Below are 13,427 nucleotides of genomic sequence, written 5' to 3'. Positions count from 1 at the left end.
GATAATATGTAGTTTTGCTGTGCATTTATCTATTTGGTACTTTGCGTTTTCATTAGCTATAATTTCGGCAGTAATACATACTAATTACTAAGATTCGGTAAAATCTGAAATACATTTTAATAAATGGTCAAAATATTTTGTAGCGTTAATGTCTGGGTCTGTTTTTTTTACTGAACAGGCTAACACTATAGAGACATATGACTATTGGTATCAGATGAGGTATTGATATTTCATAATGCAGCAATGAGTATTGTAAAAATAAGTAAATAAGAGGTACTAATAGAAAATATAGAGTAATAGAAAATATTCACATTAACCTTCATTTAGGTTATGCATTTGTTTAGGGCGATTCAATGCGTTAAGCATTTTTAATAATTTAAGCCATAAAGAGGGGTGGTGGTGCAGCGGGTTTGGCCAGGGCCTGCTTTCTGGTGGGTCTGGGGTTCGAGTCCCGCTTGGGGTGCCTTGTGATGGACTGGCGTCCCGTCCTGGGTGTGTCCCCTCCCCCTCCAGCCTTGCGCCCCGTGTTGCTGGGTTAGGCTCTGGTTTGCCGTGACCCTGCTTGGGATGAGTGGTTCCTGTGTGTGACTCCATAAGGATAGTCTTACTGTATCCAGTCAGGTTCAGTCCCTTGGTCAAGGGTTCTACAGGGAGCTTCACATTGCATGGGGATGGCTTTGACCAGTGCGGTAACCCCTGCCCTCTATGCAGTTTTGGTCATCGACAAGGAAAGAGAAAACAGTAAAGACACAGTTCCAAATAAATTTAAATTTATATAGAAACACTATATACAGGCATTTAAAAATGATTATTTACAAAATCATTTTAATTTACAAAATGAAACAGAATGTAATTTACATAATATATACAATACGTTGATCAAACAATATAGATAACATTTAATGGGGGGGGGAATCAAAATGTTGTGCAAATGCTGAATGTGAAAATTAGATTTGTTCTATTTAACGACCATCCCAACTGGGCAGTAAAATATTAAAGCACACTGACAAAAAATTAGTATAAAGCAGACAAAAACTTATGGATTCTCCCACACCCACAAAGGAACACGGACTTCAGACGGAAAGAGGGAGAACGTACTTTGAATGCGTATGTACATCACGGGGAATATAGAAACCATGCGTATCCAGACTGGCACAAGGACGGCGTCTAAGTTCACCGTTTGTACAGCTAGATACCTTAATGAATCAGTTTCAGGTTAAGACTAAATATCTGTTGGCCTCCTGCTGGCCCTCGTAGCACCAATTTATGAGCCCCGAATCCCAACTACAATATTAACCTGCTTTGAAGGCCCTTTCAATGAATTCAGTGTTTACGCAGGTGCATATTTTTCTGAACAGTCAAGAGGTGTGACAAACAAAAGGAGCAAAATTAAAAGAGATCACTTGTGCTAAAAAGGGTAAGAAATTACGAGTGAGACGATTTGGTGCCGACTGTCAGTTTTTCCTTAAATCTTTCCCGTGCCTCCAATTTAACAAGTCAGTCATCTTCTCGGATGTCAGCAGCCGGAGGCACGGCGGTTTAAGAAAGCGAAACACCTCGCAAGTTAAAAGCCCTAAAAGGGCACACTTGATGCATCTTTTAAGAAAAGTACTAAACCTTATTTTCCGCATTAAATGTTTCGCTGTGAAAAATGGGAAGAAGTCAGAAAAAAAACGCGTGGAAAAAAAGGACAATCGTCACCCAGACCAAGGATCTTGCTCCATATTGCACTTGCAGGATACTGTGTATAAAGTCAAAGGCAAAACAGATGCTGGTAACCAGGGCATTTGCATGCCAAATGCCTGTGAGGTGTATAGCAGCTACAGTGAGAGCCCTCCCATGTGACCTTTCTACTCAGCGTCAATGGACACTTTGATGCATAACCCAGCATATGCCACTACCTTCTACCATGCTGTGCTCTTAGGACAGAGAGGACGATCTCTGTGAAGTCCTGCCTTTAAGGTTCATAGCAGGCCAGCGGGACACCAGCATGCATGGTGGAGAAGGGTGACCAAACCATCAGTTTCTCACGCTACAGTCATAACGCATCAGGAGCCAACGAGCTGTTCGGGGAGGGTTCGGCTGGTGTAGCTGTTCTCAGCTGGGGAGATGCAGCGTAGTTGTCTTCCTGCGGCTTTTAGCGGGACATCGAAGCCTGGCTTTCCTGACTATACACGGTCACGGTCACTCCAACGGCTCGGTAACATTATCCAACAATTCAAGGCCCAAATCCAGTGGCTTTCGAGAGCAACGCAAGGGCTGGCAGAGATGAGGAGGTCACTGCGAGGGATTAGCATCCTGCCTGATGCGTCTATAACTGGCTTCACACCCCAGAAAACCAGTTCATCGTGGCTCCCAGATCAGTTGTGAAGATGACAGTTGCAACTATGTCGGCATAACACAATCTGTTGATTTGCGTGTAACAGTTAATAATGATGCTTATTAATGAATGAGGTTGTCAGGAATAAATCTGGCTCTAAAAATATTTTCTGAAAAGTTGAATAGCTGCCAACGTGCCAGTGTTCTTACAACTGTTGTTCGGTAACCAGATTCTTTTGTGTGTCACTGGAGTCGGTGTGACTTAAGCACCTTCCAAGGGGCAATGCATTTGTGTTTTCCACGTGCTTTAGTTACTAGAAACTTGCGTCTGCGTCCCATCCGATAACTGGCCCCGTGCCGTCAGTGGATGATTCCTGCAAAAGTGTTGATGGGCAGGGGTAGACCCTTAGTCACGTATTTGCTCAGGCCCACTTCCTCATCTGTCCCCAGGCTGAACTTGTTCTTCATGCTCTTCTGAACACTGTATCCGGGATCCTCACATGGATACACCTCAATACTGCGAGTGAAAGACGACAGAACCGTTTTAAAATCATCCTGACTTTCACTGAACACCGTTAGTATTTACTCCATCGCTTAGCAAACATCCAAAGCTGCTTGTGTAACCTCAGCTTATTTATGTGAAGGATGAAACATGAATTTTAACCTCATCAGATCTCCATAAACTGGTGTAAACTTATTGTAGTGTAAGTTAATATTCTGAAGCCTTGTGGTATGTTAATATAGAAACTGTAATCTTCTCCAACAGAATGCGATTCATTGAATTTCAGTGACTGCCTGTCCAAGATTGGGTTCCAGCGGTCTGGAGCCTATTCCAGAAGTGCAGGTTAGCATCACATTATGGACAAACTCTGCGGAGATTGAGCCAGATTCGAACCTATACCTGAACAGCCCAGGGGAGGCAAGGTAGCAGCACTGTCTGCTTTGCCACTATACGGTGCATCTCAGTTTTACCCAACCAGCTAAACAACGTTCTGGAGGAGTTCCAGCCAAGCAACTTCCTCAACAGCAGTCAAACTGCCAAGCTTTCGAATACCAGCTTGTTATTGTCTATGGTATGCATTCGCCGTATAAACATTTTATGATGTCTTGGCCACATTTTTTTGTGGGGTGGGATTTTGCCACTACTTCCTCACCTTTGAACGTCCTTAAAGACTCTGCGTGAGTCTTTGTCGAAACAAACCGTGAAGGTCTTGTTTTCCAGCGTCCTGACTTTAATGTTACATGTTCGGACTTTCATTTCCTGTCAATGTAAAAAAAGGGTTTTACAATTTATTTTATGGTTCTGCTTTCTGCTTAGGAGAGCATATTGGGCATGAACGCTTGAGGAAAAGACTTTAACGGGATTTCACGCCATGAACTCAGCCTTCTACACAGAAATAAAGGAAGGATACTAAATATATAAAGAATTTAACACCTACCGTTTTTGGCTTTGGGTCAGTGAAACTCACAGAAAGACAATCAAGGTCTGCAGGAAAGACAATATGGGCAAGAGGTAAAGAAACTGAATCTCGACGTTACTGCATATGCATTAAAAAGACCCAAGAAGAACTGAGAAATGAATAATGTTTATATTTAAAAATGAGAAAGGTCCTGTGGTTGGGGGTCTGTCACTTAAAACCTTCAACAAGTAGGCATTTTTACCAGTCATAATAGCACAGCAGGTTTTCAAAGTTTAATGCAGCAGAATGGTTGCTATGGCAACCCTATCTGGCAGATTGCTTGGGAGGTCACTAACACAACTCGTTCCACATTATATTAATGGAATCCATACTTAATGTACTGTATAGAGTGTCTGTAACCCCCTACCTTCTGTTTCATTGGATGGAATCGCATTTATGAGCACGCCTGATGTCCTTAGCGAAATCCCTTTTTCAACTTCTCTGTTGCTTAAGGAAGCCTAAAATACAACACAGTAACCACAGGTCAAAATGAGGTACGGAGAAGAGATAATGCCAACCGATGTACCATCAAGGCCTGGCGTGAGCAGCAGCAAACAATGAGGGCGGAATGTACACGGTGATGAAAGCGAAACCCAGATTAAACCCACTAAAATTTGACCTTCTATGACTTCAATGTGCATAAATAACATTACCTTCCTGTAGTTCACCGACACAACTGCCCCACATATTTCCGCGGTACTCTTCTTGTGTCTGACAGATGCGTCTGGGAGGGCGAGAGGGCATTGAAGGATGTCAAGGCCATAGTTACGTGGCAAAGACAGAGACCCTGCTTCATCTGTGCCTGCAGTACCTTTGAGGGTGGGCGCAAACTGTTTGAACTCGGGGAAGTCGAGCTCCAGGTGGGAGACAAACACGTCCTCCGCTGGATCCTTGGACAGGTCACTGAAGGAGATCTGCGAGCGTGGAGAGGTGGCGAAATGAAAGGGCTCTCGCCCGACCGTTACAAATCAGACGACGTTACAGCGCGTCGCTCGGTTAAAGGACTTAATCTGTAGCTTCCGAGATGAAATATAATTTCTGATATCTAGATAGAAAACGTGCATGGCTGAGGCGCTATGCCGCCCGAAAAAGAAGCAGAAGATGCGCACCTTGACAGAGTAGATGGAGAAGTAGACCGGTTGCAGCCCAGTTCGGATGTAGTAAGAGATCACGTCCACCAGGAACGGGTTGGGTTCCGCTGGCTTGCCAAGACACGGCTGCGGTAACGACAAAGAGCGCGAGCCCATGAGGCCAGGACGCCTGGCAGCGCGCGAGCTGCTCCCACAGCTAACGTCAACGTTTTGTCTCGCCACAACACACGTACCCTCATGCAAATTTGATTTGCATTCCCCTAACATTAGTTTCTTTGAAAAAGCAACTGCGATAAAAGTTTTATTTCTGCTTCATAGCTTTCATAGCAACTTTCTTCTTCCAATGCACAAAGTGTGAACACGTCGTATCGCTCTCTTGGGCATCGTACTCGTTTAATTAAAGCTCCGTGCTGCAAGACAATCCCATTTTCAGGGGTATAAACCCGTACCATTTTCGCCAGCTTGGGAATCATGTATCCGAGGCTGTTTACGTTGCATTCATACCAAGGATCCACCATGCCGAGGTAGGAAGCTACAGAACAAGCGCTGCTCCTCGCTGGCGAAGCGCTCTGCTGAAACCAGAGGTTGGAACACGCTGTTAGAGGGATGAACTTCTGCATATTAAAAGGTCCAGTCTCGCAAACTGGTGGATGGCACCAGACCCAAAGCGAAGGCAGGCTTACCTTGACAGGAGAGGTAATGATTGGTTCGTTAGTGACGGGAACGTAGTACATCTGCAGGTTGACTCTCGTGGTCAGAAACAGACGCCTCGCCTCCCTTTTCCTGAAAATAAGGGAGCCGGGTGAGTGAAAGGTGATCTAGTCTGGTATGTCGCAACAAAGCGACAGATGTGGATACACTCATCCCTTATGTAACAGGATCCCCTACAATGAAAAACCAGTACAGTGTCTATGGAAACACATATCCTTATTTAGCACAATGCCTTTATTTATGAGTACAACAGTGTTTTCCGCCGTTATGTTGTGATTTAACTATAACAAAAGGCATTTCATTTTTTCCAGCATCATCACTACTTGTATCTCTTGTATTTGGGAGGGAGGTGCACGCCTGGTGTGTCAAACCCAACAAGTTTTTGTCCCTCAATAGTGTCAATCTGGCTCTGTCTAGTGTATCATGCTCTAAGTCACCCTGAAGACGATGACCACTTCTGTAAATAAAGCCTTAACGTAGGGATCAAATGAAGGTCATCTAGTGTTAAGTAGTTCTTAGTAATTCTACACAGCGGAAGCAAAAGATGTAGCGATCTTATGAACTTTGCCTGCTAAACATCTGAATCAAATTATCAGAATGTTTCCTGGAAAAATTAAAAGTGCAAAAGGCATTGAGATACACCGGAAAAGAAAATACGTTTCCGCTACACAGCGATAGGTGCGTTCATGTAAAATCTTGCGTTACGGGTATAAATTATAGGGAGAAATTAGGGTTGGGGCAAACCACTCAAAACCTAAACGAGTTCTGAACCGAAACATTACCAATTTTAATAAATCCTATAAAAATGTTGGCAGTTTTAAAAAAAATGTTAAATTCCTAAAAAAAATACTACAGTAAGTACAGGAACTGTCTTTGGGAAAAAGCGAATATACTTGGATTGAACACAATGTAGACTCTTACGCCAGTTGAGCGAACGATATCACGTGATCCTTCATTTTGTTCCGAACGCTTTATAACAATCAAGCTTCTCATGTAGGCTCACCAACTGAAATTGCATCACAAACCCGCTCCTTAGGCATATTATTCTCACCTTGCTTACTCATTTTTGGGTGGCAAGAAACATTTGTGAAAACTAAGAACTTCATTACTTCCAAAAGGATGCCTGCGGGCAAACTGAGCGTCATGTATGTTCCTCCACAAGCCGTTGAGCTGTCTTGCTTTGAGTACAGCTGGCTTACTCAGTGACGCTAAACACGAACACGTAGGGTGAAAATTGCGGATAAGCCAACGCGCATTTTGCGCTATACTTACATCATTCCCTATTTCCCTCATCGCTTATGAGCTGATTCACATTACGAAACTCACTTAGTAGCAGAACCAACTGTATGTCACCAAACATTAGAAATCATTTATATTTTCCCTCCATAACACACACACACTTTCCAAACCACTCATCCCATACGGGGTCGCGGGGAACCGGAGCCTAACCCGGCAACAGAGGGCGTAAGGCCAGAAGGGGCGGGGACACACCCAGGACGGAATGCCAGTCCGACACAACGCTCCCCAAGCAGGACTCGAACCCCAGACCCATTGAAGAACAGGACCTGGTCCAACCCACTACACCACCGCGCTCCCATTCTCCTGCCATAACATATAATGGTAATTCAATCTCCTCACAGTGGCAACTCATGTAATGGGGCGACTTCATGGAACAAATGCCTCCCATTACGAAATTTCACAAAGAGACAACAGGTTTAGTGCTACTGGTATGTCTGTCTGAAGCTGCCTGTCAAAGCCATCCCCATGCAATGTGAAGCTCCCTGTAGAACCCTTGACCAGGGTACTGAACCTGACTGGATACAGTAAGAATATCCTTATGGATTCACACACAGAAACCACTCATCTCAAGCAGGGTCATGGCAAACCAGGGCCCAACCCGGCAACACGGGGCGCAAGGCCGGAGGGGGAGGGGACACACCCAGGACGGGACGCCAGTCCGTCGCAAGGCACCCCAAGCGGGACTCGAACCCCAGACCCGCCGGAGAGCAGGACCCGGCCAAACCTGCCGCACCCCCTTCTACTGGTATGTGACAGTGGAATAATGAATTCATTCTGTCACTTAAAAAGCTAGTGTTATTAGACAATCTAGTGGGGTGGGGTGGGGTGATTATTCACCTCAGAGAGTAGTAGGCTCTGGCCAGCCTCCCCAGCACCCGGTCATCACCCATCATCACAATACGGGCGGTGAAGTGTCGCAGCTGCTTGGGGAACGGAGTGCAGCTATTGCCGCCAGCCTTCCTGAGCAGAGTCCCACCGGACCCCGTCTCCTCCAGCGAGTCCTGGATGAGCGCCATGCTCTCCGTCGCAGACGGCTTCATCTTGATGCAGCCACGGCGGGTCAGCCGGGACGCCTCCGGCTCCGCCGCGCCGCTCGGCTCCGTTGCCGCGAGCTCGCTCGCCGGCAGGTCCCGCTCGATCCCGCTGTCCGTGGACATGACAGAGTAGCGAGGGGTTCCGCAGCCAAGGTCTCCCGGGAGGTCCACCATATCGAAGTCGTCCTGGCTGAGGCAGAACGGCTCGGAGACGGAGCTCGACCGCATACATTTCGCCAGCTCCTTCCCTGCAAAAGTTTATGAAAGCAATGGAAATGAGGGACTGCGCTATTTCAGCAGAACCGAACTGGCAAAACATGATGCGTCGCATTGTCATGCAATAAAGGAAAGCAGAACAAACAGGTCCTCCACTCCTTTTAATTTCATTTACGCTCCACGAGCGTTAAGGAAAAACTAAATTTCGGCCAGTTTAAGACAATCGGACCATACGCTCTACTCATAGCGGCCTTGTGCGTGCAACAGCCCCCTCGCCGCTAAAGGGCGTCGCGTACGTTCCTCCGCGCGTGACCCGGAAACACACACTCACAGAGGTCCTCCTCCTCCCTCCACAGGTGGAAGCTGAACTCCGGATTGGGAAGCGGCGTGTCGCACAGGGCGGCTTGGGACAATGGCTCTGGAGCAAAGGAAGAAGCGAGAGGATGACAACAGCCCCAAAACACAAACGCGGCTCCCTCCCGCGTGTCCGGGGGCCACCGGCGCTGTGGCGGCAGCGACAACCGCAACGAAATCCATCGGGGGAGTCCAGGGAGCAACGTTCAATCGTGTGTGTGTGTGCGTTGAGGCAGGGGAGGCAGGACGTTGTGAGCATCGCAGTGCGCAGGGTGATCATGCATCGGTACCTGACCCCCGATGTTGGACACCTACTGCCGATGCCCACCCACGATCTCCGACTCTAGGTGGCGTACCTTGTCGGGCCGCGGCGAGAACCTTTCTGTACAGCTGCTGCAGCCTAGAAGCGTGCTGACTGCGGTCGGCTCGGGCTTCCTCCGCGCTCCGCTCCACCGTCGCCACCACTTCCTGGAAGTACGCCTCGACGTCGTGGCCAATGTCCTGTCGAGCACGCAGCGCGCTATTAATAGAAACAGCTGCGAGGCCATCCGAGCTGCGGCCAAAACACGCTCGTCCGAGTCGAAGTCGGCGTCCTGTTGATGAATTCGTCGCTGTGTATTTTTATGTGTTTTCGTCACCAAGTCCCGCGACACCCGGAGCGATTCACGGATGCTGCGCGGCTGGGAATGTGTTGCGAAGGACAGCTTTTTAAAGACGCGAGGCGTTTCGAAGGATACCTTTTCTATAAGAAACTGTTTTAAAGGGGCTTTTCAAAAGGAAAACGAATTAATGCGAACCCCCGTTTTCGATCGGTTTCGAGATTCTGTCTCGCGGCCCAAGAAAAGCGAGGAAGCCGGGAAAGGCACGAAGACGAGCGAGAGCGTAAAAGTCCTTTACGGAAGGGAAAGGTGCGCGAGTGAGCTTATGAGAATACTCACCCCGAGGGCGTGAGCGAGCGTGGGGCCGTGACACTCGTCCCCTAGGGCCGCCTGCACGGCGTGCTGCACCACGCTGCGCATGTGGGCCAGCGGTCCCCGCAACGCGCCCGTCAGCTCCAAGTCACCCCGCACCGCATCCCCCAGAGACCCCAAGAAGACGGCAGGGTCCGCAAATACCAGCACCCTGTGAGGTGGGGGGGGGGGGGGGGGAGAGAAACACCGAGCTGTGGCACGCACTGAAAATGAACCCCGTTCATAAATGGACAAGAACCGAACCCAACCGTAGAACGATGCTTCTAGATGCACACAGTTCAACAGGTGAAAAGGCAACCAAAGAGCTACCATGACAGCTCATAATGTGTGTGTATGTGTGTGTGAGAGAGAGAGAGAGAGAGAGAGAGAGAGAGAGAGAGACACTAACCTCTCCTGGAAGGGGTAATGTTCAGTCCTTAGGTTCTGCTCTGAAAGTACCATCCTCTGGTACAACAAGCCTTGAAGAAGCACAGATGAAGAAATACAGCTAATTAACACACTATTTGAATAAATTCCCTCCCAATGCATCCAGCAATCAAACAAGCTATAAGAAATTTTTCCACTTTATACAAAGATGGAATCTTCTGTATGGAACAACACAGGCTAATGGGCTAACTTGAGTAATGGCTAAACTTCTGCTGGCAGAAGAGTGGAAATTCACATAAAATCTTCCAGCGATGGAGAAAGCGCTCGTACACCAGACTCGCAAGCATCTGGCCGCATACGGGGGTAAAAGGGTAAAATTCTGTCCGTGCAGTTTTTAGATGAGAGTCTGCTGAGTAAAATAAATGAAATGATCATTAGGCTGCTAAATTGGTGGTGTGGGGGGGGGGGGGGGACGACACCACTTTTGGGTTACTTTTGACCCTCCAGAAATACACTGCTGACTCATTTTAATCTAACACTGGGTGCTGAGCCAGACTTGAGGTCTCAGGCAAATTCGGAGTTCTGGGACGGCCAGCTGGTGGCAGTGGGGGGGGGCACCTGGCGTGGAGAGCTCAGCCTTTATGTGGCGAGCGTAGCTGAGCCCCAGGGCACAGTACGGCTGCGGCAGCGTCAGCAACCTCTTGCAGAAGTCGTACACCCTTTTGTACAGGTCGTCCGGAACGTGGGCGGCCTGCAAATCCGAGCGAACAAACAACGGCAATGAACACACACACACACGCTGGAAACGGAACGCGGGCCAAGCAGGAACCGCATTATTAATTGTATCGCTTACAGAATTCAGACCCCGACGGAGACAAACAGGAAATCTCTCTGAAAAGCCAGCATCTCACTCTCTACCATCCCACCAGACACCTGATTCGGAGGAAATAATAGTACTAAGAAGACAGGTGCCTTCCCCACAGGAAGGGCTTGCAGAACTGAAGCAAGGCTACACACCTGAATAACAGCGTACATTAAAGTGTGAAGCAGGGGGATGATGTGCATCTTGAAGTCCAGCCTCTCCGCCTGGAGGAACGAGAAGACTCGAGAGATTAAATTAGGCGTCTGTAACGCATTTGCCTAATAAATGTAATGTTACGTGAACGTAAAAGGACCCTGCCTTAGGATAAGCGGTGACTCGTAGCGAGTGACCGAGTATAAAGCATTGGAAAAGTGTTGCGAAATTACTATTCTTTTTGCCGAACCGTTTAAAAGCGGTACAGCGAGAATACGCTGAACCCTAGAGCACCTGCCGAGGCCATCTGTAAACCGAAGACAAGGTCACGGCTTTCCCCAGCAGTTTCCGGCAATGGGCGCGAGCCGCAGAGCCGCGGATCGGCGGCGACGCGCATCATTCGCTCTACCTACCCTCTCCAGCTCTTTGACCGCCACCTTCACCAGAGAGATGCTGCAGCAGGGACTGTTCCGGACCTTCTTGTGCAGCGTCCATCTCAGCATCCCTTCAGAGAAACACGCAGCTGTTACGGAAAAGCTCCGTCGGCGCCTTGCCTGAAACTCAACACCAGCACGCTAAATCTGTGCACCTCAGTCACTTGTTAAGCAGACACCTTTACGGTTATTTCCGCAACTGATGACTCATCCATACACACTGCTACTTAGTCCATAAAACGCCCAATGAGGCATCGTGCCTTCCCCCCCCTTGCGCTTCTGTACCAGACAATCCGTTGCTGCCCGACAGCTCGACGGCATCGCTTTGTATATTTAGCAGATGCTTTCTTTAGGCTGGTGCAGAGGGCAATTTTTCACACCGTTCACGCATCCCCACAGCGTCGCATTCATTAAAGCAGCTTAGCGTAGGTACTTTCCTCAAAGGCAAAACAGTGGTTTCCCTGCTGGGACGTGAACCTCCGACATTTCGGCTGCACGCCCAGGTGATTAACCACTAGATCGACGGTTACGTTACTACTGCAGTTCATTTTATTCAACCAGCAGACACCTCTGTATCCAGAGCTCGCGTCGGCGCATCAGTATTGGACGTGTAAAATTCCGACGAACGAACACTGTGCTGGTTAAGGGTAATCATGAGTCGTCCCTCACCCGCCATCTGTAACATTTTTCTGTTTATTTACTATTCATATGTGACTTCCTTTGGCAGACTCCTGACTAATCTGTACCAGCAAAATGACAGCATCAAACAAGAAAAGCACCTGCAAAAGCGTAAATGTACAACACTCCCTCAAAAAGCAGCATTAATTTCTTCCATGATATCACCCCTTTAGGAGAATTCTAGGTGTGAAGGGCTCGAATTACCATTATTTCTTTCTGGAAAAAATAACTGGTTCCCAGAAAAAAAAAAAAAAAAAAAGTCTTTTAATGGTATATTTTCCTTTTAAATTTATCTCTGCCTTCACGGTTTCTTCTTTGCAGCCTTTCCAATGCCATCTGTAGTTTCTTTTCAATCTTTTAAGGAGACATTCTAATAATTTAGCTCATGTACATTCATAATATAAAGTTCTCATGATCACTGCCTATGTCTTTCACTCCGCATAACAAGTGGACACGAAGACATTATAGGCAGTGTTGTAGTTTCACTAACAAATGCTGGATGACCTTCATTTGATCACTACATGAAGACCTTTTTTTACGGTAAGTCATAGAATTTAATATACTACATTTAGCCAGGATATAGCCAGAATCACCAGAATGATATCGCTGAGAGACAAAAACCTTTTTAGGTTTGAGACACCGAATATGCATTTCTGTTCCGAAATGTCTCAGACAAGCTGAAATGCAGTTGGAGAAGTAAAAAAAAAACAGCGTAAAGAGCAAAGGTGCCGTTGTACAGAATAAAAGACCTGCTGTATAAAAAAGGACAAATATTATCATAAGCAGGGGGCGTGGTGGTGCAGCGGGTTGGACCGGGTCCTGCTCTCCGGTGGGTCTGGGGTTCGAGTCCCGCCTGGGGCGCCTTGCGACAACCTGGAATCCCATCCTGGGTGTGTCCCCTCCTGCTCCAGCCTTACGCCCTGGGTTAGGCTCCGGATCCCCGCAACCCCAAAGGGGACAAGCGGTTCAGAAAATGTGGGTGTGTGTGTGTGTATTTTCATAAGCCGTAACGTTTTTTTCGTAAGGGAAGTGGTTATATAAAGGATGACTGTCAACATAAATGCATAAATGTGTCTCTCTACATGCATGATGGCATCAGAGGGTCTTCCTCATGGAAACACGACAACGATGTATAACGGATGTCCTACATGTTCATTTGGGAGGCAGAGGCGGGTCTTGGGAGGTCTACGGAAGGAGACAGTGGGTCTTGGTTCTCTCACCTCTGTTGGGATGCTGTCCCTCCAACTCGCGCAGCACTGCCTGTAGGCTGCGGTAAATGTCCGACTCCACGGCGGCAGAGGAGGTGCCACCGCCTGCAGGAGAGACCGAAGTGGCCACAGAGCCCGGTTCAACCAGGTGACAGTAGTCTGGGCTGAATGGAGGGTGCAGCTCGAGCCGCGCAACACGTTACACTCTTTATATGGTAATATTTAACACCTTCCACCAAGTAATGAAAGAACATTTGTTACGCATCCAAAA

The 13,427-nt window shown here is 47.7% G+C and overlaps 1 protein-coding gene across 4 annotated transcripts in view; it reads right to left on the bottom strand.

Moving 5' to 3' along the window:
* Positions 1 to 884: 884 nt before the first annotated feature.
* Positions 885 to 13,427, bottom strand: part of pik3r6 (phosphoinositide-3-kinase regulatory subunit 6) — a 28,077-nt gene continuing 15,534 nt past the window's right edge. For 2 of the 4 annotated variants that reach the window (XM_018762159.2, XM_018762160.2), the window contains exons 3-20: positions 13,169 to 13,261; positions 11,250 to 11,341; positions 10,839 to 10,907; positions 10,440 to 10,572; positions 9,844 to 9,913; positions 9,423 to 9,606; positions 8,841 to 8,985; positions 8,462 to 8,548; positions 7,718 to 8,162; positions 5,554 to 5,653; positions 5,320 to 5,442; positions 4,889 to 4,996; positions 4,591 to 4,693; positions 4,433 to 4,503; positions 4,147 to 4,237; positions 3,759 to 3,805; positions 3,474 to 3,580; positions 885 to 2,836 (exon numbers count right to left, since the gene is read on the bottom strand). In XM_018762159.2, the coding sequence (XP_018617675.1) occupies positions 2,680 to 2,836; positions 3,474 to 3,580; positions 3,759 to 3,805; positions 4,147 to 4,237; positions 4,433 to 4,503; positions 4,591 to 4,693; positions 4,889 to 4,996; positions 5,320 to 5,442; positions 5,554 to 5,653; positions 7,718 to 8,162; positions 8,462 to 8,548; positions 8,841 to 8,985; positions 9,423 to 9,606; positions 9,844 to 9,913; positions 10,440 to 10,572; positions 10,839 to 10,907; positions 11,250 to 11,341; positions 13,169 to 13,261 (2,225 nt within the window). In that variant the 3' untranslated portion in view covers positions 885 to 2,679. The remainder of the gene's footprint in view (positions 2,837 to 3,473; positions 3,581 to 3,758; positions 3,806 to 4,146; positions 4,238 to 4,432; positions 4,504 to 4,590; positions 4,694 to 4,888; positions 4,997 to 5,319; positions 5,443 to 5,553; positions 5,654 to 7,717; positions 8,163 to 8,461; positions 8,549 to 8,840; positions 8,986 to 9,422; positions 9,607 to 9,843; positions 9,914 to 10,439; positions 10,573 to 10,838; positions 10,908 to 11,249; positions 11,342 to 13,168; positions 13,262 to 13,427) is intronic. The other 2 variants (XM_018762161.2, XM_018762162.2) reach the window with 2 other exon arrangements.

The sequence above is a fragment of the Scleropages formosus genome, chromosome 20 (assembly GCF_900964775.1).
Source record: "Scleropages formosus chromosome 20, fSclFor1.1, whole genome shotgun sequence".
Lineage (NCBI taxonomy): Eukaryota > Metazoa > Chordata > Actinopteri > Osteoglossiformes > Osteoglossidae > Scleropages > Scleropages formosus.
This window is presented reverse-complemented; position numbering and strand designations above follow the sequence as displayed.